At 38.9% G+C, this 25,729-nt stretch overlaps 1 protein-coding gene across 2 annotated transcripts in view; it reads right to left on the reverse strand.

Moving 5' to 3' along the window:
• The window catches only part of LOC133615801 (oxysterol-binding protein-related protein 2-like), a 58,514-nt gene that overhangs the window by 12,027 nt on the left and 20,758 nt on the right, over positions 1–25,729 (reverse strand). For both annotated transcript variants that reach the window (XM_061974609.1, XM_061974601.1), the window contains exons 2-8: positions 21,791–22,093; positions 18,779–18,905; positions 11,788–11,863; positions 11,451–11,585; positions 5,071–5,168; positions 4,793–4,975; positions 3,447–3,554 (exon numbers count right to left, since the gene is read on the reverse strand). In XM_061974609.1, coding sequence (XP_061830593.1) covers positions 3,447–3,554; positions 4,793–4,975; positions 5,071–5,168; positions 11,451–11,585; positions 11,788–11,863; positions 18,779–18,905; positions 21,791–21,827 — 764 coding nt within the window. In that variant the 5' untranslated portion in view covers positions 21,828–22,093. The remainder of the gene's footprint in view (positions 1–3,446; positions 3,555–4,792; positions 4,976–5,070; positions 5,169–11,450; positions 11,586–11,787; positions 11,864–18,778; positions 18,906–21,790; positions 22,094–25,729) is intronic.

Here is a 25,729-nt window from a genome sequence, read left to right on the forward strand (position 1 = left end):
GGTGCGCTCAGGGAAAGTTTATGACAGGCTTTCAGCACGCACTAGGACAAAGGGAGCGCTTGATTTCCTCACTCTAACCCACCTACAGCCCAATAGGGGTAATTTTGCCTTTAAACTTGATCAGTTATTATCCAATCCTGGAATAAGTTGCCGATACACATTAGAGACTGTGATAACTATCCACTTTTCAAAAAAAAAAAAAAAAATTAAACACTGGCTAAAAATAAATCAGACATGCACCCATTAAACCATTAAACACTGTTTCCAGACTCCAGCCCGTTCCAGTGGGCTTCTGGCCAGCGTATTTGAAGCTGTGAGTGAATTGTCTGTCCTGGTCTATTGTCTTGTACTTGTGTATTGCAACTGCTTGTCTTGTCTGTTTTATGAAGTCTTACCTATTTGGTTCTTATTTCTGTCATCGTGGTTTTAAAGTCTTATGTGTCTCACTGTGTTATTTAAGAAACCTGCCTTGGGACTACGGCCGAAAATGAGCATTTATGATAAGTCCGGCTTAGTTTATTCCAGTGTTTATTAATGTGCACTGTCCCAATTAAATAAATGAAAAAAAACAACAAAAAAATAAAAAATTTAGAGCACGTTTTACTATTATCAGATTTAGTGGTGTGATGTCATATTCCTCATAGGTTTATTGTGCAGTCCAAGTCAAAATGCATACCGTATGAAAAATAATTGACCAAGTTGGTGGGTTGGTTATGTAATGCAAAACTACGGCCCGTGGGCCAAGTGCACCCTGCTAGCATGTTCATTTTGACCCGCGGAGCCTCAGATTTAATTTCAAATATCTGACAGTGTGATTGCTGAGAATTTGCCACCATCTTGTAGACATGGTGAGTATTTCAGATTAAAGACCATGAGATGCACTTTGTGGTGTACATAGCACAGCATTTTTATATATGACCCAATCCAAACAACCTTTCCCAATCGTGGCACAAATAAACTAACTCAAAAAGTCAACACACATGGTCACACAAAACACAACCTGCTCATTGAACTTTCTGGATTGTAAAAAAATGTCCAGTCACAACACGTAATTCAAAAGTACACCCATTTAAATACTCTGCACTGCTAGATGGGAAAAATGCAAGCACTCTCTCCACACTTATCCATGTTTGGCGCATTTTAGCTGCTTGATATTTCTGATTGATTACAAAATTTTAAGGTGGTCGTCACGGAAGTAAAGTAGGAGTCGAACTTTCACATACTCTTAACATTCAATAATATTAATTATTAATCGTATATACATGCAGTCGGGCTTTCGGCCCCCGGCCAAAAACCCAATGCAGCCCCCAATTCAGAAAGTTTGGACACCCCTGATGTAATACATTAGTGGTACGCGGGCTCCATCTAGTGGTACGCCAAAGAATACCTTGAATAAAGTACAGTGCTTTATTTCCCTATATTCAGAGGTGGGTAGTAACGCGCTACATTTACTCCGTTACATCTATTTGAGCAACTTTTGGGATAAATTGTACTTCTAAGAGTAGTTTTAATGCAAAATACTTTTACTTGAGTATATTTATAGAGAAGAAACGCTACTTTTACTCCGCTCCATTTATCTACATTCAGCTCGCTACTCGCTACTGATTTTTATCGATCTGTTAATGCACGCTTTGTTTGTCAGACAGACCTTCAAAGTAGGATCTATCGCATGCCTGCGTTTCACCAATCACATGCGGTCACTGGTGACGTTTCACTCCGTTTTACCAATCAAACAGAGCCAGGCGGTCACATGATTAACAAGTTTAAGCTTACATGAACTCAACAAAGCACATCGCGGTAAGTAACGTTAGTAGATATTTTGGCTGTCACCGTAAGCTGATGTTAGCTTCCGTGCTATGAATCACTGTCAAATGTACATCGTTTGGGGACATTTATTAACGCACTGCAGCCTCATAGACACACACACACACACACACACACACACACACACACACACACACACACACACGCGCACGCGCACGCGCACAGTCGCGCACACACACACACACGCATGCATGCATAGAAACACCAATAAGTGTGTTCTCAGGTGCAGCCCACACCTATCAGTTTATGGTTTGCATAAAGGCTAACTTTTTATTTTCCTTTGTAATCCTATGGTGCAGTTAAGTTATTGTGGCTCAATTTGCCTTAATTTTTTTATGTTAATGTATCATTATTTAATATATATTATTGTTTGCTCTTGAACGCATCATAATTATGCCCTCAACTCCCCCCAAAATGGATTAACTCGCTGGAATAAAAAAGACAATATAACATACATCCATAAACGCGGATGCATATGAAAAAGTGCAATATATTTATCTGTACAGCTACCTATTTATTTATTTATATCTGCACCTTATTGCTTTTTTATCCTGCACTACCATGAGCTAATGCAACCAAATTTTGTTCTTATCTGTACTGTAAAGTTCAAATTTGAATGACAATAAAAAGGAAGTCTAAGTCTAAGTTTTAGTTGCTTAAGAGATATTCCTGGCTCTGAATTTGCTCATTGCTATTTTTATGTTTTTGTGCATTATTTGTTGCCGTCATCATGAAACGAACAGGTTACTCATCAGTTACTCAGTACTTGAGTAGTTTTTTCGCAACATACTTTTTACTTTTACTCAAGTAAATATTTGGGTGACTACTCCTTACTTTTACTTGAGTAATAAATCTCTAAAGTAACAGTACTCTTACTTGAGTACAATTTCTGGCTACTCTACCCACCTCTGCCTATATTTAAACACATTGTTACTGTTCAAACAGTGTGTAATGTTACAGTGGCCAAAAATATTAAATATACTTGTTAAATAAAACCTCTGCCTTGTTTTTAATGAATAATAGGCCTACTACGCTACTGTATTGTAATGTTGTTCATTATGCTGATACTTGGAGAGCCAAATCACTGCATTAGTGCAAACAATACAAATATTAGAATCATATGCCCACAATTCTTCTTAGACAGACCACTACATTCCTATTAAGTCCAGGTAAAAATGTAGTGTCAAAGCTACTTAAATGAAAAGCTGTTGCTCTTTGTAAGTGTGTGAATATGACCACACAAGCATTGCCAAGCCTTTCTGTATGAATAAAGGATGGTAAATCAAATCTAGTAATTATAAATATTTGATTAGGAAGACATAAATTGAAGCTTTTTGTATGATATGTTTGAACACAAGGTATATTTGAAAGACTCCGTTCCTTTCATCACGGAGGCACTCAATTCTTAGAAAAATGTTTCACAGGAGTGCAAGTGTCTCCGTACACCATTTAGTCTCTTTAATTACAAAGCTGACACGTGTTACAGTTATTATAACCAGGAAGCAACCTCGGCTCAGTTTTGGATTGGTTTTTGCAACAACTTCCTTACAAACTGCACAGGCGTATCTGCTTTTTACGAGAACACTGTGCAGCAATAAAGCGGCAAGGTGAGTGGAGATTACCTGTGGTTGACTATTTCCACTGTGCCGTACTGTTCTATCCACAGTTTGCCCAAGATGATGTTGTGCACACAGCAGTGAGGGTTACTCCAAGTGTATGTCTCATTGTGCCTAGGTCATGAAGAGAAGTAACAGAGACATTAAAAGGGCACAGCATATTTTTGGGAATTGTATTCACAATCTATATGTTGGACAAGAACACGTGTTTTTCTTTTTTTATGCATTCTAGCCGAGGATGTCGTTGTGGCTTGTGCAGCCCTTTGAGACACTCGTGATTTAGGGCTATATAAATAAACTTTGATTGATTGATGACAAGGAGTTTAAAAAGACAGAGATAATAATATAGTTAACTATCTCCTCTGCTGTGCACATACAGATACGTAGACGCTCACAGATGGTTGGCTTGTAGCCAAAAATTAGTGCAGTCAAAACCGCCCACGTAGCGTAAATTAATGAGAGTAAAATGACTACATTTCATTAAAAAATTCCTATAATTTGTGTTTTATCTTTAACAATGAGTGTTTTACCTGCTACATGTCTTATCTGTGTAGTTTTATCCATAGTATTGTTTTTTAGTATTTACTAATGATTGCATTTGTCTTAAAGCCAGACCAAGAGTGGCAACCATAAACATAAAGCATTTAATACAATGTCAATAAAGCTTTCTATTAAACCTACTGTAATCCTACATTATGGCAGGCTATATGCAATATATACTTGTAAATTGTTCTTTGAGTGCAAAAGGAAACATGTGTTTAATGTATCATACGATTTTTTTGTTAAATTAAGCCAATATAAAAAATGTTGTGGTCCCCTTTGTTTTGAAAAGTTTTGAAAAATGTCAATATAAAGTTTGGTACCTGTACCAAAATATTGTTATTGGGACAACACTATCCCAAAGTAATCGAGTTGTCGCTCATAAAGTCTGTCAAGAGTACTAGTGTTGTTTTTAAGGGAATGCTTCTGTGAAATTTAAAAGTCACCGTATGGTCAAAATTACACAAATATGTAAATATTAAATGTTATTATGAATGTGCCTGTTACTATATTACATATATACTTACAGCGTGTATATAAAATGTTGATGGAGGTTTTTGGAGGTTTTTAGAGTGCTTTATAGCGGAATAAAGCGACTCTCATTGGTTCCATTGTTAGCTGACTTTTGCTAATGTTTATTTACGAGTTTGAGTGCATAAAAAAAGAAAAACGTGTGTGTTTGTCTTACATAAAGATTGTGAATAATAGGCAAAACATTTTAAAAGTAGAAGGTAGAAGAAACCAAGGAAGAGTGTTAAAGAGGAAAATGGACAAGAAATTACTCACTTAAAAATGGACAAGAAATTACTCACTTAAGTATCTCTAGTGTGATGGTCCCTTTAGGCTCTGCTTCAACACTCTTTCCCCAGAATTTGAGTTTGGGGTAGATGGATCCGTGGAAGACAAAGTCTCCAGCCAGGCTCTCGGCATGGAAGGCACTCACTGGGGGATGATGGGATACTTGCTCTGCTATCAGACGGAAACCTTGATCCTCTCTGGAGAGGCAGGGAGGCGCATGAAGGATAAACATACTGGTAAAAACACACATACATGTGTGGTTGTGCGTGTGTCTGTGTGTGTGTGTGTGTACCTGTTAAGTTCATAAGTCTCTCCCAGTAGAGGGTTGAAGGGTTTTCCAGTTCGCTCCCACTGAGACGCAACAGCTGACACAGCAAAGGCAGCCACTGCCTGAGGAAACAGAATTAGGCGCCATTAGTTGTTATTCTGCTGCTGTATTATCATGCAACCACTGATTATAGTTGTCCCAATACAGGTACCAAAATTTATTTCGATACTTTAAATAAAGGGGACCACAAAAATGGCATTATTGGCTTTATTTTAACAAAAAATCTAACGATATGTTTAATGTACACTAGTAACATTTCGAAAAACTTGTCTTTTAGTAGTAAGTAAGCAAACAAAGGCTCCTAATTTGGCTGCAGACATATGCAGTAACATATTGTTTAATTTTTCATTCTATTATTTTGTCAAATTTGATGGACAAGTGATGGAAAATTGATTATTAATCTACTTGTTAATTTACTGTTAATATCTGGTTATTTGTTTTAACATGTTCCAACTACACTTCTGTGAAAATAAAATAAACACTTATTCTTCTGTAGCTTGGATGCTTTACATTAGTTTTGGATGATACCACAAATCCGATCGATCCGATACCAAGTAGTTACAGGATCATACAATTGTCATATTTAAAGTCCTCATGTGTCTAGGGACATATTTCTTGAGTTAACATAACATAATTATTTTAAAAAAAGGAAAAAAACATTTTGTGACGATAGAAAATATCGATGTAATCATAGTGGTAGGGCTGGGCGATATAGACGAAAAAGTATATCTCGATATATTTTTGCTTAAACTCGATATTCGATATATATCTCGATATATTTTTGGGTAAAAATACACATATAAAGATATTCATTTTTGAGCGAGATTCAGTGAAATTGAAGTGAATGACAACTGTACTGTAAACAGTCAGTGGCACTTTTATTAGCCCAGTTAGTCAAGATGGGTATTAACTAGGGATGTCCCGATTCAGGTTTATGCACTTCCGATCCGATACCGATATTGTTTTTGCACTTCCGATCCGATACCGATACTGACCGATACCGATACTGACCGATACTGGCCTATCCGAGCATGTATTAAAGTTTAAAGTTATTTAGCCTACTTAGTTGTCAGAATCATGTTGAAAAGGGTTTTAGTACTCTTGATAACAACTAGCCAGCTGAATTAGGCGAGTTTGAATAATACACAATGGTTGGTAACAAGAAACTGACCTGTTTATTCAAGGATAAACACAAAATAGACAAAATTATACATGACAAACAGAAATGGCATCATTGAACTAGGGCTGGGCGATATGGCCTTTTTTTAATATTGCGATATTTTAAGGCCATATTGCGATACACAATATATATCTCGATATTTTGCCTTAGCCTTGAATAAACACTTGATGCATATAATCACAGCAGTATGATGATTCTATGTGTTTTGATTGATTGATTGAGACTTTTATTAGTAGGTTGCACAGTGAAGTACATATTCCGTACAATTGACCACTAAATGGTAACAACCGAATAAGTTTTTCAACTTGTTTAAGTCGGGGTCCACTTAAATTGATTCATGATACAGATATATACTATCAGATATATACTATCATCATAATACAGTCATCACACAAGATAATCACATTGAATTATTTACATTATTTATAATCCGGGGTGTGGAGGGGGGCGCCGGATGTAAGTGTCAAAAAGACAGCCAAAAGAGTTTGATATGAGAATAAATCTAAAGTTAAAATATAGGGTAGAAATGCACCCATTTGCAGGAAATGTAGTCTGGATTTTCAAAATTTTCTTTCAAGGCTTGCATGTCTACATTAAAACATTCTTCTTCATACTGCATTAATATATGCTACTTTTAAACTTTCATGCAGAGAAGGAAATCACAACTAAAAAAATCACTAATGTTTTCATACGGTGTTGATGTGGAAATTTTTGCCTCTGCATTATGATGGTGTGGACGTGTGGCACCGAATGGAGATAAGCGTCTCGACAGACATTACAATATTTGAACAATGATGACGAAAACTGTTTTCTCTGTCGTGTCCGTGTCGTGTCGAAAATTGTTATGCGCTTATTTTTGTATTTGATTTTGTGCGTGGCATAGATTTGCCGTGCGCAGAGGACGCTTGAGCAGTGCGAGTGCGCAATTGCGCAGGCGCGCACCTTAGAGGAAATGTTGGTCACACGGCTGCGCTAGCATCACAGCTAACGTTAGCCATGCTGCTACCTCTCTGCTCGGGGAGGACGTATACGTATGTGATGTATGACGTGACAGTATGTGACGTGTGTAAGAAGGTGCGCTGCTGTCTGTGAGAGGGAGACACAGGAAAGAGTGAGAAGAGCCTGTCGTGTAATGCCAGCAGCTAAAAGCAACTGCGTGGGAATCCACAGACGTGTGGATGTGTTGAAGGTGTGCTGGAAAATGCGGAACGGAAATTGGGGCGCAGCAGAAAAGTGGAATGTACTATTTAAATCGGTGCGTTGGAAAACACGGACACAGTTTTTTTTAAACTTGATCTGGATCGGCATTTTCCCATGCCTTGCCGATACGCATTTTTTGGCAAATATCGGCGGCCGATCCGATCCAAATATCGGATCGGGACATCCCTAGTATTAACAGCACAGAAAAGAAACTGTTTAAGTAGCACAGAATTACATACCATAAATAAAATAGAAAAATATTTTTTCTACATAAAATAAATAACATAGCTGTGCAAATAATACAACATGTATCAAACTCTGATAAATAATACATTTGCAGGCAGGCACTTTCTAATTCCCAGTCGACGACGTAATGGACACACACGTAAGGTTCTGTGGTCCTACTAGAAGTGGTCATCGCCAAGTAAGTGACTTTATTTCATTGTGCGGCTATGACTCTCCTCCATTTGTCGTACATTTCGCTTGAAAATTCTCTTTTCTCTTCACTGACTCTAGTCGTCATTTGGGAGGTCTGTTGTGTTTTCACTTCCTGGTTCCATGACCCGCCCTATCTTGCCTCTGATTGGCCTGTCCCTAATGTTTTGCCTTACTCTTCACCAATCGTGAGTCGTGACTCATCATAGTAAACCAACCAATTATGGATGTTCTTATAATTTATGTTTTTCAATAAAGCAGTCTAATTTATTAACAAACAGTTTTTCAAGCACTTTTGAAAATTGAGATAGGAGAGATACTGGTCTATAATTACCAAATATATGTTTATCTCCGGTTTTAAATAAAGGTATGACCTTAGCTGTTTTCATACTGTCTGTCTTATACATAAACCAACCAATCATTGATCTTTCACGTATATGTTGTCTCCTGCCCGTGGAGTTGCACTAGTCCACTTCTCTTTCTCTTCTCCCTCTCGCTTCTTTTGTAGCATGAAGCTTAGCTAACCGCTACATGGGTCTAAAAATAGCTAAGCTACGGAAATCGCTACTTTCCAGAGCAAGGCGCACGGCGTAAAGCGGCGTCATGTCGCAAAAATCGAAACAGAAACGCGAGCCTACATGTCAACGCATCCTTTTCTTTGTAAGAAAATATTGTTTTCTCTCCCGTTTCACACCAAATACACTTACTGGATGTGCAATTGTTGTTGTTGTTACTATTAATCATCTGATGGCACAAGCCCTATGGATAAAATCGCTTGAAACGATAAAAATAGAAATGGCACGATAGACATTTTTTCTATCGTGCCCACAATATGTATCGTCATATCGCCCAGCACTACATAGTGGTATGGACTAGATATGCTCTTGTACTTGGTAGCATTACTAGAGGTGGGGGAAATAATAGATTTTTAGATGCATCGCAATTCGGACACAGACGATTATAAAATTGATTAGTAAATGTCAATTGATTTATTTATTGTAAATAAAGTAACGCAGAGAGTTGTAAAATTTGGCTGACTACAGTGAGCCACCTCACTGAGAGATCCAACCAGCTCCTTTATTATAGGGTACCTTGATTCCAGTTTTGCACACATTTCCATGAATTTAATGAATATAAGTCAACTGTTTTTTATAAGTTGCAAGTGATAAACACTTATTTAGTGAAACAAAAAGAAATGTAAAACTGCATCAATATACATCCATTAAAGATGCATCAATAATCGATTTTTAATCGAATCATAGCTCCATAATCGTAATTGAATCATGAGGTGGCTAAAGATTCCCACCTCTAATCATCACAGTGGATGTCAGGTGTAGCTCCACAAATGGCAATTGTTTACATTAAGGAGCGCTAGCTTGTTGTTAGCGGTGAGCTATTGTATCCTATGGTGTGTAGTTAAGCATGTTTAGCTATTCCTTGTTCTGCAGGGATGATACTTGTAAGAAACTTACTTTATTTGTTTCCATGGAGGCGAAGATTAGGGATTTAGAAATAGCTAAAACACTGATGACTGCGGATGGACGCTAGCCGCTAGCGATCTAGCCATGTTTTAAAGCACCTCTTCCTAAGAGAATTTCAGCGTTAGAACTTCACCTTTATTGTTAGTTTTTAAGCCAAAATGCGTCCGTTCTCCCCTTTCTGTCTACACACTGTGTGTACTTGTAAGTACAAACCCCGTTTCCATATGAGTTGGGAAATTGTGTTAGATGTAAATATAAACGGAATACAATGATTTGCAAATAATTTTCAACCCATATTCAGTTGAATGCACTACAAAGACAAGATATTTGATTTTCGAACTCATAAACTTTATTATTTTTTTTGCATATAATAATTAACTTAGAATTTCATGGCTGCAACACGTGCCAAAGTAGTTGGGAAAGGGCATGTTCACCACTGTGTTACATGGCCTTTCCTTTTAACAACACTCAGTAAACGTTTGGGAACTGAGGAGAAACATTTTTTAAGCTTCTCAGGTGGAATTATTTCCCATTCTTGCTTGATGTACAGCTTAAGTTGTTCAACAGTCCGGGGGTCTCCGTTGTGGTATTTTAGGCGTCATAATGTGCCACACATTTTCAATGGGAGACAGGTCTGGACTACAGGCAGGCCAGTCTGGTACCCGCACTCTTTTACTATGAAGCCACGTTGATGTAACACGTGGCTTGGCATTGTCTTGCTGAAATAAGCAGGGGCGTTCATGGTAACGTTGCTTGGATGGCAACATATGTTGCTCCAAAACCTGTATGTACCTTTCAGCATTAATGGCGCCTTCACAGATGTGTAAGTTACCCATGTCTTGGGCACTAATACACCCCATACCATCACACATGCTGGCTTTTCAACTTTGCGCCTATAACAATCCGGATGGTTCTTTTCCTCTTTGGTCCGGAGGACACAACGTCCACAGTTTCCAAAAACAATTTGAAATGTGGACTCGTCAGACTACAGAACACTTTTCCACTTTGTATCAGTTCATCTTAGATGAGCTCAGGCCCAGGGAAGCTGACGGCGTTTCTGGGTGTTGTTGATAAACGGTTTTCGCCTTGCATAGGAGAGTTTTAACTTGCACTTACAGATGTAACGACCAACTGTAGTTACTGACAGTGGGTTTCTGAAGTGTTCCTGAGCCCATGTGGTGATATCCTTTACACACTGATGTCGCTTGTTGATGCAGTACAGCCTGAGGGATCGAAGGTCACGGGCTTAGCTGCGTACGTGCAGTGATTTCTCCAGATTCTCTGAACCCTTTGATGATATTACGGACCGTAGATGGTGAAATCCCTAAATTCCTTGCAATAGCTGGTTGAGAAAGGTTTTTCTTAAACTGTTCAACAATTTGCTCACACATTTGTTGACAAAGTGGTGACTCTTGCCCCATCTTTGTTTCTGAATGACTGAGCATTTCATGGAATCTACTTTTATACCCAATCATGGCACCCACCTGTTCCCAAATTGCCTGTTCACCTGTGGGATGTTCCAAATAAGTGTTTGATGAGCATTCCTCAACTTTATCAGTATTTATTGCCACTTTTCCCAACTTCTTTGTCAAGTGTTGCTGGCATCAAATTCTAAATTTGCAAAAAAAAAAATGTTTATCAGTTTGAACATCAAATATGTTGTCTTTGTAGCATATTCAATTGAATATGGGTTGAAAAGGATTTGCAAATCATTGTATTCCGTTTATATTTACATCTAACACAATTTCCCAACTCATATGGAAACGGGGTTTGTACTTTGTGCATGTGTGTTGTCGAACATGCTCCTCTGCTCGTATAACCAGCAATGACGTGACGACAGCGCGCTGTCATGCCCGGAAAAAAAAGGGGGGAACTGGACATTTTCAGAAGCAATATAGTACCGTTTTTGATACATTAGTACAGCGGTACTTTATTAGTAACGAAATACCGTACAACCCTACCACTGACTGAGATGAACAAATGGGAAATGTGCAATAGTTCCACATTTCCTTTGGATTGCTCTATGGAATGTGACCGTCTTAAAATACCTGCATGCGCTCTATGGAGTCAGACAGCAAGCAGGCTCTGTTGATGAGGTAAGTGTGCTCCATGTATTCAGTGATTCTCTGCAGGAAGCTGAGAGGCTCGTTGAAGACGACAGGCATCGTGATCTTGGAGAGTTCCTAGAAAATGTACAAGACATGAGTTAGATACAGCCTTAGGACTGCGTGCCGTCCAACGTTGCAAAACAGCAGCCCGCACAGATGCAAGTCATCACGTCGTACACCAGTTTAATGCCCATTGAGTTTTACAGCAACATTTTTCTTCCTATTGCTATCATTTTAGAGCAAAGGATTTGTGCTAAGAAATCAGACCATCTCTTACCATTCCGATGCATTTCTTAAGGATACTCCAGACACTAAGACTGCTTCTGGAAAACATGGGTGCAGGTAATGACGTCCTGTAGTGGAAAAAGAGGAAATGATCAAACTTAAAGGGGAACATTATCACAATTTCAGAAGGTTTAAAACCATTAAAAATCAGTTCCCAGTTGCTTATTTTATTTTTCGAATTTTTTTTCAAAATTTTACCCATCCCGCAATATCCCTAAAAAAAGCTTCAAAGTGCCTGATTTTAACCATCGTTATAAACACCCGTCCATTTTCCTGTGACGTCACATAGTGAAGCCAACTCAAACAAACATGGCGCATAGAACAGCAAGCTATAGCGACATTAGCTCGGATTCAGACTCGGATTTCAGCGGTTTAAGCGATTCAACAGATTACGCATGTATTGAAACGGATGGTTGTAGTGTGGAGGCAGGTAGCGAAAACGAAATTGAAGAAGAAACTGAAGCTATTGAGCCATATCGGTTTGAACCGTATGCAAGCGAAACCGACGAAAACGACACGACAGCCAGCGACACGGGAGAAAGCGAGGACGAATTCGGCGATCGCCTTCTAACCAACGATTGGTATGTGTTTGTTTGGCATTAAAGGAAACTAACAACTATGAACTAGGTTTACAGCATATGAAATACATTTGGCAACAACATGCACTTTGAGAGTGCAGACAGCCCAGTTTTCATCAATTAATATATTCTGTAGACATACCCTCATGTCAGCAGGCCAGGGAAGCTAGGGTCGATATTCTTCTCTTGATCATCTTCGGTGGCATAAGGGACGGTGTGAGCCAAGACATCCAGGGGGTTTAGCTCGCTCGTCTGTGGGAACAAACTGCCGCCATTGCTTGCCGTGCTACCGAGGTCCTTTGTCCCTGAATTGCTCACACACTCCGGCAGATTCAATGGGGGTCTGGCGGCAGATTTCTTTGACTTTATCGTTGGAAATGCATCTGCTTTGAGTGTCGCAGGATATCCACACATTCTTGCCATCTCTGTCGTAGCATAGCTTTCGTCGGTAAAGTGTGCGGAACAAACGTCCAATTTCTTGCCACTTTCGCATCTTTGGGCCACTGGTGCAACTTGAATCCGTCCCTGTTCGTGTTGTTACACCCTCCGACAACACACCGACGAGGCATGATGTCTCCAAGGTACGGAAAACAGTCGAAAAAACGGAAAATAACAGAGCTGATTTGACTCGGTGTTTGAGATAATGGCGGATTGTTTCCCGATGTGACGTCACGTTGTGACGTTATCGCTCCGAGAGCGAATACTAGAAAGACGTTTAATTCGCCAAAATTCACCCATTTAGAGTTCGGAAATCGGTTAAAAAAATATATGGTCTTTTTTCTGCAACATCAAGGTATATATTGACGCTTACATAGGTCTGGTGATAATGTATTTATTCAGATTCCCTAGGGTTAAAAGATTAAGATGGTAGCTATATCCTTGATTGTCACAGAGTACAAACACATGCATACTATGTTTTTAAACAGGTTGTCAATCCACCCTGAGTCGACTGGGATATCCTCCAGCTTTTCCATATCGTCAAAAGGGTGGGTGGCATAACATAACCCTAGAAAACCCTGTTGTCTGATTATACGACTGGGTCCCTAATCAAAAACTTTTTTCAGCACGGCTCACTGTGTACTGCGCATTTTGACAGTGCTGTCCCAAATCCGGATATGACAATCGCAATACCGTAATTTCCGATCTATAAACCCCTACTTTTTCCCCAGACTTTGAATCCCGCACTTTATATCACGCTATTAGCCTCACATGCGACCAATAAATTCAGGCTTATTACATCAAACCAATGAAATTGTTGACATGAAATCAAGCGTACTGTGCACTTGGAGAAAACGCGACAAAATGTTAATGACCAGGGCCAACAGCCGAAAACGATCAACCCCATCATAGAAAAAGGAAACAGCCGCCGCACTGGACAGAAACCCACAACTAGTGAGCTCCGAAAGTCTGCACCGCTGCGCACGGAAGTAGAAAACACCGCCTCGTGAAGAAAGTTTTGCAGAGTCGCTGCCAGACGATGCAACCCGCAGTCCAACACCGAAGAATGTAGCCCAATCACGCAGAAAGAAGAGGACGACGAAGGCAGCGCTCTCCAGTAGGCTGTAAGAGTGTCTGTCTTTTGTTAAACTTGTGAATGAACACAAGCGACTGTGTAAATATTTCATGTTTCAATGAGCACCCCTGCAGCTAATAGACATGTGTGCCCAATATATGTACAAAATAACATGTCCAAAAATTAGGTGGGTGCGGCTTTAAAACAGGTGCGCTCTTTAAGTCAAGAAATTGGAGCCACTCAAGTTAATGCTGCATCCCAGTTACCACGGAAGTTGGAAGTCGGAGCGAGGAATGACGTCACAGCAGAGTTTTCCGCGTTCCAGTTACGATGTCGGAAATCAAGATGGCCACATCCACAAAAGCTAATTTTGCACTTGCCTTGTCTGAATATAAACAACTTATAGGAAAAAATGCACTCTTTCTGCAACCTTCAAACCCGGTGGAAGCACAGACGCTATTGCTCGCGATGTACAGCGAATATATCACATACAATAAATGTAGTTTACACTGACTACAGTGTCTTTACCATACATAAACGTTAGAGATGTCCGATAATGGCTTTTTTGCCGATATCCAATATTCCGATATTGTCCAACTCTTTTAATTACCGATTTTCGTGGAATTAACACATTATTATGCCTAATTTTGTTATGATGCCCCGCTGGATGCATTAAACAATGTAACAAGGTTTTCCAAAATAAATCAACTCAAGTTATAGAAAAAAATGCCAACATGGCACTGCCATATTTATTATTGAAGTCACAATGTGCATTATTTTTGTTAACACGCCTCAAAACAGCAGCTTGGAATTTGAGAGGGTTGAGGTGGGCGGATTTGGGGGGGTGGGGAACGGGGGGTGTATATTGTAGCGTCCCGGAAGAGTTAGTGCTGCAAGGGGTTCTGGGTATTTGTTCTGTTGTGTTTATGTTGTGTTACGGTGCGGATGTTCTCCCGAAATGTGTTTGTCATTCTTGTTTGGTGTGGGTTCACAGTGTGGTGCATATTTGTAACAGTGTTAAAGTTGTTTATTTGGCCACCCTCAGTGTGACCTGTATGGCTGTTGACAGAGTATGCTTGGCATTCACTTGTGTGTGTGAAAAGCTGTAGATATTAGGTGATTGGGCCGGCACGCAGAGGCAGTGCCTTTAAGGTTTATTGGCGCGCTGTACTTCTCCCTATGTCCGTGTACCACTCCGTACAGCGGCGTTTTAAAAAGTCATACATTTTACTTTTTGAAACCGATACCGATAATTTCCGATATTACATTTCAAAGCATTTATCGGCCGATAATAACGGCAGTCCGATATTATCGGACATCTCTAATAAACGTACAACAATACATTGTACATGGCTGATTTACTGCGACAAAAACTAATCAGAAGTGCTAATAATGGATGATAGAAGGGGATATCATTGTTTACATCCAGAGCAGTCATCTTCAAAACAAACTCAGGAGTGCTGGGAATGCTTCGACTTTCCGAATCGGATATCCTACTTTGAGGGGCGTTCCAGTTAAAATTTCGACTAGGAACTTCGAACTTCCGACTTCCCAGTACAAATGGAACGCACCATAATCCCTTCCCTTCTGCTACGAAGCCAAGTTGGCTACGTAGATGGTTCATCACTTCCTAGTGTGAATTTTTCACTACGCTGTCCCCTCAAACGCTGTCTTAATCTTTTTATAGTTCTTCGCCTAGGTTGACTGATTCCCTCCTAAAATGCGATGAGGTTGCATTTTTCTGAGAGCAACCACAACTCTCGTTCACTAGCTATTTAGCTTTCTGTGTAGTAGTAGTAACTAAACCATGGTGACCGAAGACGTCTAGAACGTTTATAGAGCTGAAACATCAGTCCCTTTTATTGTACGTGTTGCTAAAACCGAAAGAAAACGCATTCCGATCTTAAAAAAACAAAAACAGGAAAGGCTACATATTAGAAATTATGTTGAAAAAAGTTAGCCAATCGCAGCTCTGCTATCGGTTTCGGCGTTAACATGAGGTTGACATTTTTTGAAAGTCCCCATTAAGCTCCACTGGAGGGTTTGGAGTGGGAGGATCAAGCTGGTGTCACGTCGGCACCAGGACACTGCAACATAATCTAGGCTTTGTGCACTCGAAAGTCTAAATGTAAAAAATGCACAAAATGAGAGACAGCCCGTATACTCCTGTATCTGATCTGACATGCTCGAGACAGAATGAAAGTATCGGCAGTAGATAAGCAGAGTATGTCGTCTGACTGGTCTGCTATCAGAAAAAGGAACACTACTTTACGAACTTCAAGATAATACACGCAAGAGAAACATGACACCACAACATTAGTATGCTGCTATATATCCTAACTAAGACAGACAGTCTGAATCCACCAGCATGCATCACCATGCATCCATTTCTGTAAGAAGTATCCTGTTTAGGGTCACGTAAGGGGCTACAGCCTTACTAGCCAATTGTAGTTATGTCAGCTTTGTGAACCACTACACTACCTATATGACCTCCTTTAAGCAGCTCAACAAACGTCACTGAATTGAGCTGTCAAAGCATGCATTACACCAGGGGTAGGGAACCTATGGCTCGCAAGCCAGATGTGGCTCTTTTGATGAGTGCATTAGGCTCTCAGATAAATCTTAGCTGACATTGCTTAACACGATAAGTAATTAATAATTCCGCTGGAAATCACAGTGTTAAAAATAACTTTCAAAATATAAAACATTCTCATGCATGTTAATTAGGGATGTCCCGATCCGATATTTGGATCGGATCGGCCGCCGATATTTGCAAAAAAATGCGTATCGGCAAGGCATGGGAAAATGCCGATCCAGATCCAGTTAAAAAAAAAACTCCGGTCCGTGTTTTCCAACGCAACTATTTAAATAGTACATTCCACTTTTCTGCTGCTCCCTATCATTTCCGTTCCGCATTTTCCAGCACACCTTCAACACATCCACAGGTCTGTGGATTCTCACGCAGTTGCTTTTAGCTGCTGGCATTACACGACAGGCTCTTCTCACTCTTTTCTGTGTCTGTGCTTCTCACAGACAGCAAGCGCACCTTCTTACACACGTCACATACTGTCACGTCATACGTCACATACGTATACGTCCTCCCCGAGCAGAGAGGTAGCAGCATGGCTAACATTAGCTGTGATGCTAGCGCAGCCGTGTGACCAACGTTCTCTCTAAGGTGCGCGCTTGTGCAATTGCGCACTGTTTAAACGTCCTCAGCGCATAGCAATTATATGCCACGCACAAAATCAAATAAAAAAATAAGCGCATAACAATTTTCGACACACGGACACGACCGAGAAAACAGTTTTCGTCATCATTGTTCAAATATTGTGACGTCTGTCGAGACACTTATCTCCGTTCGGTGCCACACGTCCACACCATCAAAATGTAGAGGCAAAAATTACCAGATCAACACCGTATGAAAAAATTAGTGATTTTTTTAGTTGTGATTTCCTTCTCTGCATGAAAGTTTAAAAGTAGCATATATTAATGCAGTATGAAGAAGAATGTTTTAATGTAGACATGCAAGCCTTGAAAGAAAATTTTGAAAATCAAGACTACATTTCCTGCAAATGGGTGCATTTCTATCCTATATTTTAACTTTAGATTTATTCTCATATCAAACTCTTTGGCTGTCTTTTTGACACTTACATCAGGCGCCCCCCTCCACACCCTGGATTATAAATAATGTAAATAATTCAATGTGATTATCTTGTGTGATGACTGTATTATGATGATAGTATATATCTGATAGTATATATCTGGACCCCGACTTAAACAAGTTGAAAAACTTATTCGGGTGTTACCATTTAGTGGTCAATTGTACGGAATATGTACTTCACTGTGCAACCTACTAATAAAAGTCTCAATCAATCCATCAAAACACACAGAATTATCATACTGCTGTGATTATATGCATCAAGTGTTCATTCAAGGCTAAGGCAAAATATCGAGATATATATCGTGTATCGCAATATGGCCTTAAAATATCGCAATATTAAAAAAAGGCCATATCGCCCAGCCCTAGTTTCAATGATGCCATTTCTGTTTGTCATGTATAATTTTGTCTATTTTGTGTTTATCCTTGAATAAACAGGTCAGTTTCTTGTTACCAACCATTGTGTATTATTCAAACTCACCTAATTCAGCTGGCTAGTTGTTATCAAGAGTACTAAAACCCTTTTCAACATGATTCTGACAACTAAGTAGGCTAAATAACTTTAAACTTTAATACATGCTCGGATAGGCCATTATCGGTCAGTATCGGTATCGGTCAGTATCGGTATCGGATCGGAAGTGCAAAAACAATATCGGTATCGGATCGGAAGTGCAAAAACCTGGATCGGGACATCCCTAATTTTAATCCATCCATCTGTTTTTTACAGCACCTGTTCAAGGTTGCGGGTGGCTCCGCCAATCCCAGCTGTCCTTCGAGGTACAGGAGGGTCGCATTATTGGTAAGAAGTATTTGATTTATTATTGGTTAGCTTCAGAATACCAATTTTACTTAAAAAAATAAGAGACTTATTATACTCTAAAAATGTTGGTCTTACTTAAAAATGCACGCATTTAGTTGTATTCAGTGTTAAAAAATATTACATGGCTCTCACGGAAATACATTTTACAATATTTGGCGTTCATGGCTCTCTCAGCCAAAAAGGTTCCCGACCCCTGCATTACACTAAATGCTCAAAGACACCTTGGATATAAAAGCCACATTGACAAGGATTACAGCATTACAGAACGTTAATTAACTGCAAGTAACTTATGTAATGCAATGAAAAACAAATAATTTGAAAGCAGTCTTGACACTTCTGAATCTGGTAGCATTATTAATGCAGCCAGATCTGCAGGCTGGTCTGAAAGGTGGTGCAGGAATGCAGCAGTACCTGTGTTTCCTGACGCCATTCTCTTGAGGCTTTGACCCGTTGTTCTTCCGACTACTGCTGCCAAACACCAGTGCATCTTTGTAAATGGACTCTGACACCCCTTCATATGACTCGTCTGATTCTAGGCCTGTGAAGCAGAGCACGTGTAAGCGTTCAACTCAGTGACCATCTCAAGGATTAACGCCACAAGTACTTTTACTTTGCTTATTTATATGTTTGTGATACCACCAGTGATGGCGTTCCAGCATTGGTAAAAAGGAAAAGTGTGATGGTAACCATAAACCCAGAAAATGTATTTATTATGACATAAAAAATGGCTTTTACTTGTACTTAAGTTGAATTTATTAGTGGTTAACTTCCCATTATACTTAACACTATTCTCAGTTAATAACGTACAAATGTTGCAATGCATGTACTGTTAGGGTTTCCCATACATTAATGTGTTCCTATTTGCCCTTCCTCAAACACATTACAATGGGACTGTCTGTGAATGGATCTTGTCGTTACGACTACCGTATTTTTCGGACTATAAGTCGCAGTTTTTTTCATAGTTTGGCCGGGGGTGCGACTTATACTCAGGTGCGACTTATGTGTGAAATTATTAACACATTACAGTAAAATATCAAATAATATTATTTAGCTCATTCACATAAGAGACTAGACGTATAAGATTTCATGGGATTTAGCGATTAGGAGTGACAGATTGTTTGGTAAACGTATAGCATGTTCTAAATTTTATAGTTATTTGAATGACTCTTACCATAATATGTTACGTTAACATACCAGGCACATTCTCAGTTGGTTATTTATGCCTCATATAACGTACACTTATTCAGCCTGTTGTTCACGATTCTTTATTTATTTTAAATTGCCTTTCAAATGTCTATTCTTGGTGTTGGGTTTTATCAAATAAACGTCCCCAAAAAATGCGACTTATACTCCACTGCGACTTATATATGTTTTTTTCCTTCTTTATTATGCATTTTCGGCAGGTGCGACTTATACTCCGGAGCGCCTTATGCTCCGAAAAATGCAGTACGTACAGAAGGTGGGGGTATGCAATGGAATGCCACTTTTTAACACACCTGGTCTGCCAGAATTAGGAATGTAACAATATGAAAATGTCATGTCACGGTTATTGTGACCAAAATTGTCACGGTTATCATTATTATAGCGGTGTTGTTGAATTTGCTTAAAAAGTACTTACTGTACACTAGAGATGCGCGGTTTGCGGACACAACCGCGGAGTCCGCGGATTATCCGCGGGTCGGGCGGTTGAAATTAAAAAAAAAAAGATTTTATCCGCGGGTCGGGCGGTTGAAATTACAAAAAATTAGATTTTAAATAGATTCAGGCGGGTGGCATTTAAACCAATTCGGAAATATATATACATAGTTAAATGTTGTTACCCACATACGAAAAACGAGCAGCACTCTTTGAAACAGGCAATTATTTATCATCAGGCACCTGCAGCACGCCACAACAGAAGAAGAAAAAAAAAAAAAGATGGCAACGCCGGCAGCAAACGTGGTACGCGACAAACTAAAAAAGGGAATACTAAAGACCAGGGAACAAAAAGGCCAGAAAAGTTCAGCGTGGACTCGTTTTTATGAGGTTGTAAATCAGGATGATAGTAATGCTGGCTACGTGATTTGCAAGAGCTGCGACGCTGTTTATGTCTACGACAGTCACAAAACCGGGACATCTAACATGGTGCATCACATTTGTGCAAAACCCCGAAACTCCACAAACACCCTGAGCATGAGCAGTTTCGTCCGCCGTGATCCCAGAAGAGTGCCACAGGATGTTAAAACAAGGCTTACAGATGCATGTGTGAACGCAGCTGCCTGCAGCAGTTTGAGTGGCGCGAGCGCGCTTGGAGGTGCGCTCAGCGCGGCTCCCAGATGATTGCGCACTGGTGTGCGTCTGGGCCATGACAGCGTGGCACGCATTGAATGTCTCTGCTTCATTGGATCAGTCTCCTTTCTTTAACAGGCAAAAGCTTTATAACCTCACTAATGCCTTGCATCGTCTATATTAGATATATAACAACGGGTGGGTGCGGGCGGGTGCGGTTCTGATAAAATGTTAGTTCGGGTGGATGGCGGATGGGTGACGACTTTTGTGATGCGGTTGCGGATGAAATAATTGCCTATCCGTGCATCTCTACTGTACACACACTGAAATCTCTGGCTCTTTTAAATAACTAAAATAAATAGACCCGCAATTAAATAGCCCAATATTATGCAGGTTTTGTGTTTCTTTCTACTGATGTGAGTGTTTTGGCGGGCGTTGTTGTGTCCTTCTCTTTTGAACGCACCGTAAAAACAAATCTGTGTCATATTCCCCCAAGTCTATATTGATCACTCTGTGCTAAAAAAATTAAAAGCACAGCTTGTCGACTCAATGTGCTCAATCGAAAAGCTTAGTTGTTCAGACAGCAATGTGTTTATATAAATTTAGATTGGGGTATGTCCTTTCTTAATGGGGAAAATAGTTAAAGTCCCTTGTTTTCATGTTAGCATTTAAGCTCACGAGCGAGTGCAAGTCCGTCCGTGAGTTTTTCAAAGTGTGGCTGTCAATCATGATTACTCGATCATTTTAATTTAAACAGGTAATGCTAACCGTTTACCGCGGTTATCTTTAATACGGTTTATCGTTACATTCCTAGCCAGAGTACAAGAAGAAATAGCAGGAGGAATTAGTGTTGCAAACTCAGCAATTTTTTTGCTTTATTCATACCTCTCCAGATACAAATTTTCAAAAAAAAAGCGACTAGACTTTCCAGGGTTAATGGTGACTTTTGGAGAGTGACAGGAAACATGCAATGCGGTTCTTCAGCCGCGGGCCTGCTTTGTTTTGCTTCTCAAGTTTTTACTCACTTTTTGTCTTTAACGCAGCATCAATATAAAAATATAAAAATATGCCTGCCCATACACAATGGTGCAACTTTAAGAAAAAGAACATGTTCAAGTGCTGTAAATTGTGTTCATAAAGACACGAAGCGCGAACCTGAAACGGCGTCGTAGAAAACATCTTCATTGCTCATCTTCTGGAGTCAAAGCTGACCAATCTTGATTGCTGACTGTTCAGCTTCTAGCACATGTTGACGGCAGCACTCAGACACTTTCTTCTGGACAAACACCTGTCAGTCAAGGCGCCACTGGATCGTCACCACGGCAACAGGGCGGCTCTTGTGCTTAAGTCGCCGCAGAATGTTTTGAGGATACCAGCAAATTTCTGGGTGTAAGATGATGCAAAACAATCACATTTGAGTTTGTGTCTCTTTTTTATTGATGGACACAAATTGGAAATCTGTGGAGAAAGACAAAAAAAAAGATAAGTTGAGTTTGAGTTTATTTCGAACATGCAAGCATACAACATGATACATCACAATCTCCAGTTTCTCTTGTCAACATGTTCGAAAAGGAGTAGGAAGAAACAGAGCTTATTTAATCCTACCCCTTTTCTTTTACATAACAGTTGCTAAAACTTTTGTTCACTTCCTGTTCTCAATTTATTCACAATATACTCCATAAGCAATCACAATAAAAATAAGTAAATAAATAATAATTGGTGAAGTAAGTTACATTTCATATGTTGAGATAAGTAAGATTATTTTGTCAGTGAAAGAATGAAAGAATGGATGAGTTAAATAAATTCATAATGTTTATCGTGGTTCTTCTTCGTTGTACTTTGTAAACACTTTAAGTTTGAAGAGTTTCTTGAAGTGGATCATATTAGTACATTGTTTCATTGCTTTGCTTAATCCATTCCATAATTTAATTCCACATACTGATATACTGAAGGTCTTAAGTGTTGTACGTGCATACAAATGTTTTAAATTACATTTTTCCCTAAGATTATATTTCTCCTCTTTTGAGAAGAATTGTTGTATATTCTTGGGTAGCAGGTTATAGTTTGCTTTGTGTATAATTTTAGCTGTTTGCAAATTCACTATGTCGTAGAATTTCAGTATCTTTGTTTCAATAAATAAAGGATTTGTATGTTCTCTATATCCAACATTATGTATTATTCTAACTGATCTTTTTTGTAACACCGTTAATGAATGAAGTGTACTTTTGTAATTATTTCCCCATATTTCTACACAGTAACTCAGATATGGTAACACTAGTGAGCAGTAGAGAATATGAAGTGATTTTTTGTCTAGAACATGTTTTGCTTTATTCATTATTGACGTGTTTCTTGCTACTTTATGTTGTATATTTTTTACGTGAGATTTCCAGTTCAATTTATCATCAATCATTATACCTAGAAATTTGGTTTCATTTACTCTTTCAATTTCTATTCCGTCTATTTGTATTTGTATTTGACTTTCTCTTCTACTGTTACCAAATAGCATTATTTTAGTTTTACTGAGATTCAACGATAGTCTGTTTTTGTCAAACCATCTTTTTAATTTGTTCATTTCTTCTGTTATTATTTGTAGTATCTTCTGTGTGTTCTCTCCTGAACAAAACGCTGTTGTATCATCCGCAAATAATACTAACTTTAAATCTTTTGTAACTTTACAAATGTCATTTATATATAGATTGAATAATTTAGGTCCTAGTATTGATCCCTGAGGTACACCACAGGATATATTTAGCGTTGTAGAGGTGTGTTCGCCTAGCTTCACGTATTGTTTCCTGTTCATTAGATAACTTCTTATCCAGTTTAAGACTAACCCTCTGATGCCATATCGTTCTAGTTTTTTGATTAAAATATTGTGATTAATTGTGTCAAATGCTTTAGTTAGATCCATAAAAACTGCTGCCGCACATTTTTTATTATCTATGAATATGAAGTGAATATGCAAATATGTGCAACTGACTAGCCATTTACAATACACTGATTTTACTGATTATTTTGAGTTTTGTTGTTTGTTTTTGAAAATGAAAACATAAAAAGCCTCAAGCCTTTTTTACATTTTAAATTCAAATTAAATCCCACAATACAATCGTCCGCTGCTCCTCTCTAATATAAGCAAATGCTTTAGCTGCACAGAACCAAAAGCGAACAAGTATGACAGCCCAGACTGTAAATAAGCGGAATGCTGACTGATATTCTGACTCATCATTTGTAACAAAGGCTCAGCATTAGACTCACAAGGAAGCTTGTCAATAACAACAATAAATAAGGCGTTTGATGACAGGCATATTGCTGTAATGCACAACGGTAGGGCACAAAAGTGGAAAGCATTGACTCAAAGGTATTGCTCCCTCCTTGGTGGTGTTTTACCACCTCAATTATCGGTACTGTGTACAACAAGGGCAGGGTGTTCTTTTTCATAATGTAATCAATTAACAACAGGGTGAAATCGCCTTGTATCCCTAAGGCGATCAAACACTTTCTGGAGTGGAAAATGAGATACAAGTTCCGCTGAAACCCTCATGACACAGACTGTTATGAACAAATGGAACAGTCCAAAGCTTAATTTTTAAATCGCATTAGCATTGATACAATGCAAAACAATAGTACAACTAACAAAGTCAATGAAATTATTTTCAAAACCATCCAAATATTAGATCCATTCTCAAATGTCACAGCCAAAGCTGCCAAACCACCTAAGGTCCATTGGCTGAAAATCTATCCATGGGCTACAATACATGACTTGCTGGATTCCAAGTTTCAAACTTTCTACCACAAGTGAAGCCACGGTTTACCTACATGTAATTGATCATGGCAGCTTGCCACGGCAAAATAAAAGACGCCACAACCTAAAAATTAGTGTATTTTAACGCGAAAAACATTTATAATAAAATAACAAATTAATATATATATATAACCTATTATTTGAACAGTATAGACTAGTAATGCCCTTAAATTTGGCCACCAAAAAAAAGACCTTGATGACAGAAAAAATATGTTGTGATGTTACGCATTCGATTGTTTGGAGTGGAGACAATATGTCTACAATGTGGATATACTTTAATACATCCAAGATATACCCTCCGACAGCGATCTAAAATTGGCAATGTGCAAATATTAACAGGACAGTGGAAGCTTTTAAGGAGATAAAATGCAGTTTGAGCAACAGCGCGTAGCTCTCACTGTTCAGCGTGGACATCCAGCGGTGGAAGTATAGAGTCTCTAAACTGCAGAAAAATATGTTATATTTGCTGCTAGTCGTGTTTTTAATTAAGAAAAAGTCACTAAAAGGATGGGAGAAGTCTCTAGAATTCTGTATAAAATTCCCAAAGTACATTGTACAATAAAGTTAAAAGTTAAAGTACCGTATTTTTCGGAGTATAAGTCGCACCAGAGTATAAGGCGCACCGGCCGAAAATGCATAATAAAGAAGGAAAAAAACATAAGTCGCATTTTTGGGGGAAATGTATTTGATAAAACCCAACACCAAGAATAGACATTTGAAAGGCAATTTAAAATAAATAAAGAATAGTGAACAACAGGCTGAATAAATGTACGTTATATGAGGCATAAATAACCAACTGAGAACGTGCCTGGTATGTTAACGTAACATATTATGGTAAGAGTCATTCAAATAACTATAACATATAGAACATGCTATACGTTTACCAAACAATCTGTCACCCCTAATCGCTAAATCCCATGAAGTCTTATACGTCTAGTCTCTTACGTGAATGAGCTAAATAATATTATTTGATATTTTACGGTAATGTGTTAATAATTTCACACATAAGTCGCTCCTGAATATAAGTCGCACACCCGGCCAAACTATGAAAAAAACTGCAACTTATAGCCCGAAAAATACGGTACCCATGATTGTCACACACACACACCAGGTGTGGCGAAAGTATTCTCTGCATTTGACCCATCACCCTTGAACACCCCCTGGGAGGTGAGGGGAGCAGTGGGCAGCAGGGGTGGCCGCGCCTAGGAATCATTTTTGGTGATTTAACCCCCAATTCCAACCCTTGATGCTGAGTGTCAAGCAGGGAGTTAATGGCTCCCATTTTTATAGTCTTT

This window comes from Nerophis lumbriciformis, linkage group LG01 (assembly GCF_033978685.3).
Source record: "Nerophis lumbriciformis linkage group LG01, RoL_Nlum_v2.1, whole genome shotgun sequence".
NCBI classification, from domain to species: domain Eukaryota; kingdom Metazoa; phylum Chordata; class Actinopteri; order Syngnathiformes; family Syngnathidae; genus Nerophis; species Nerophis lumbriciformis.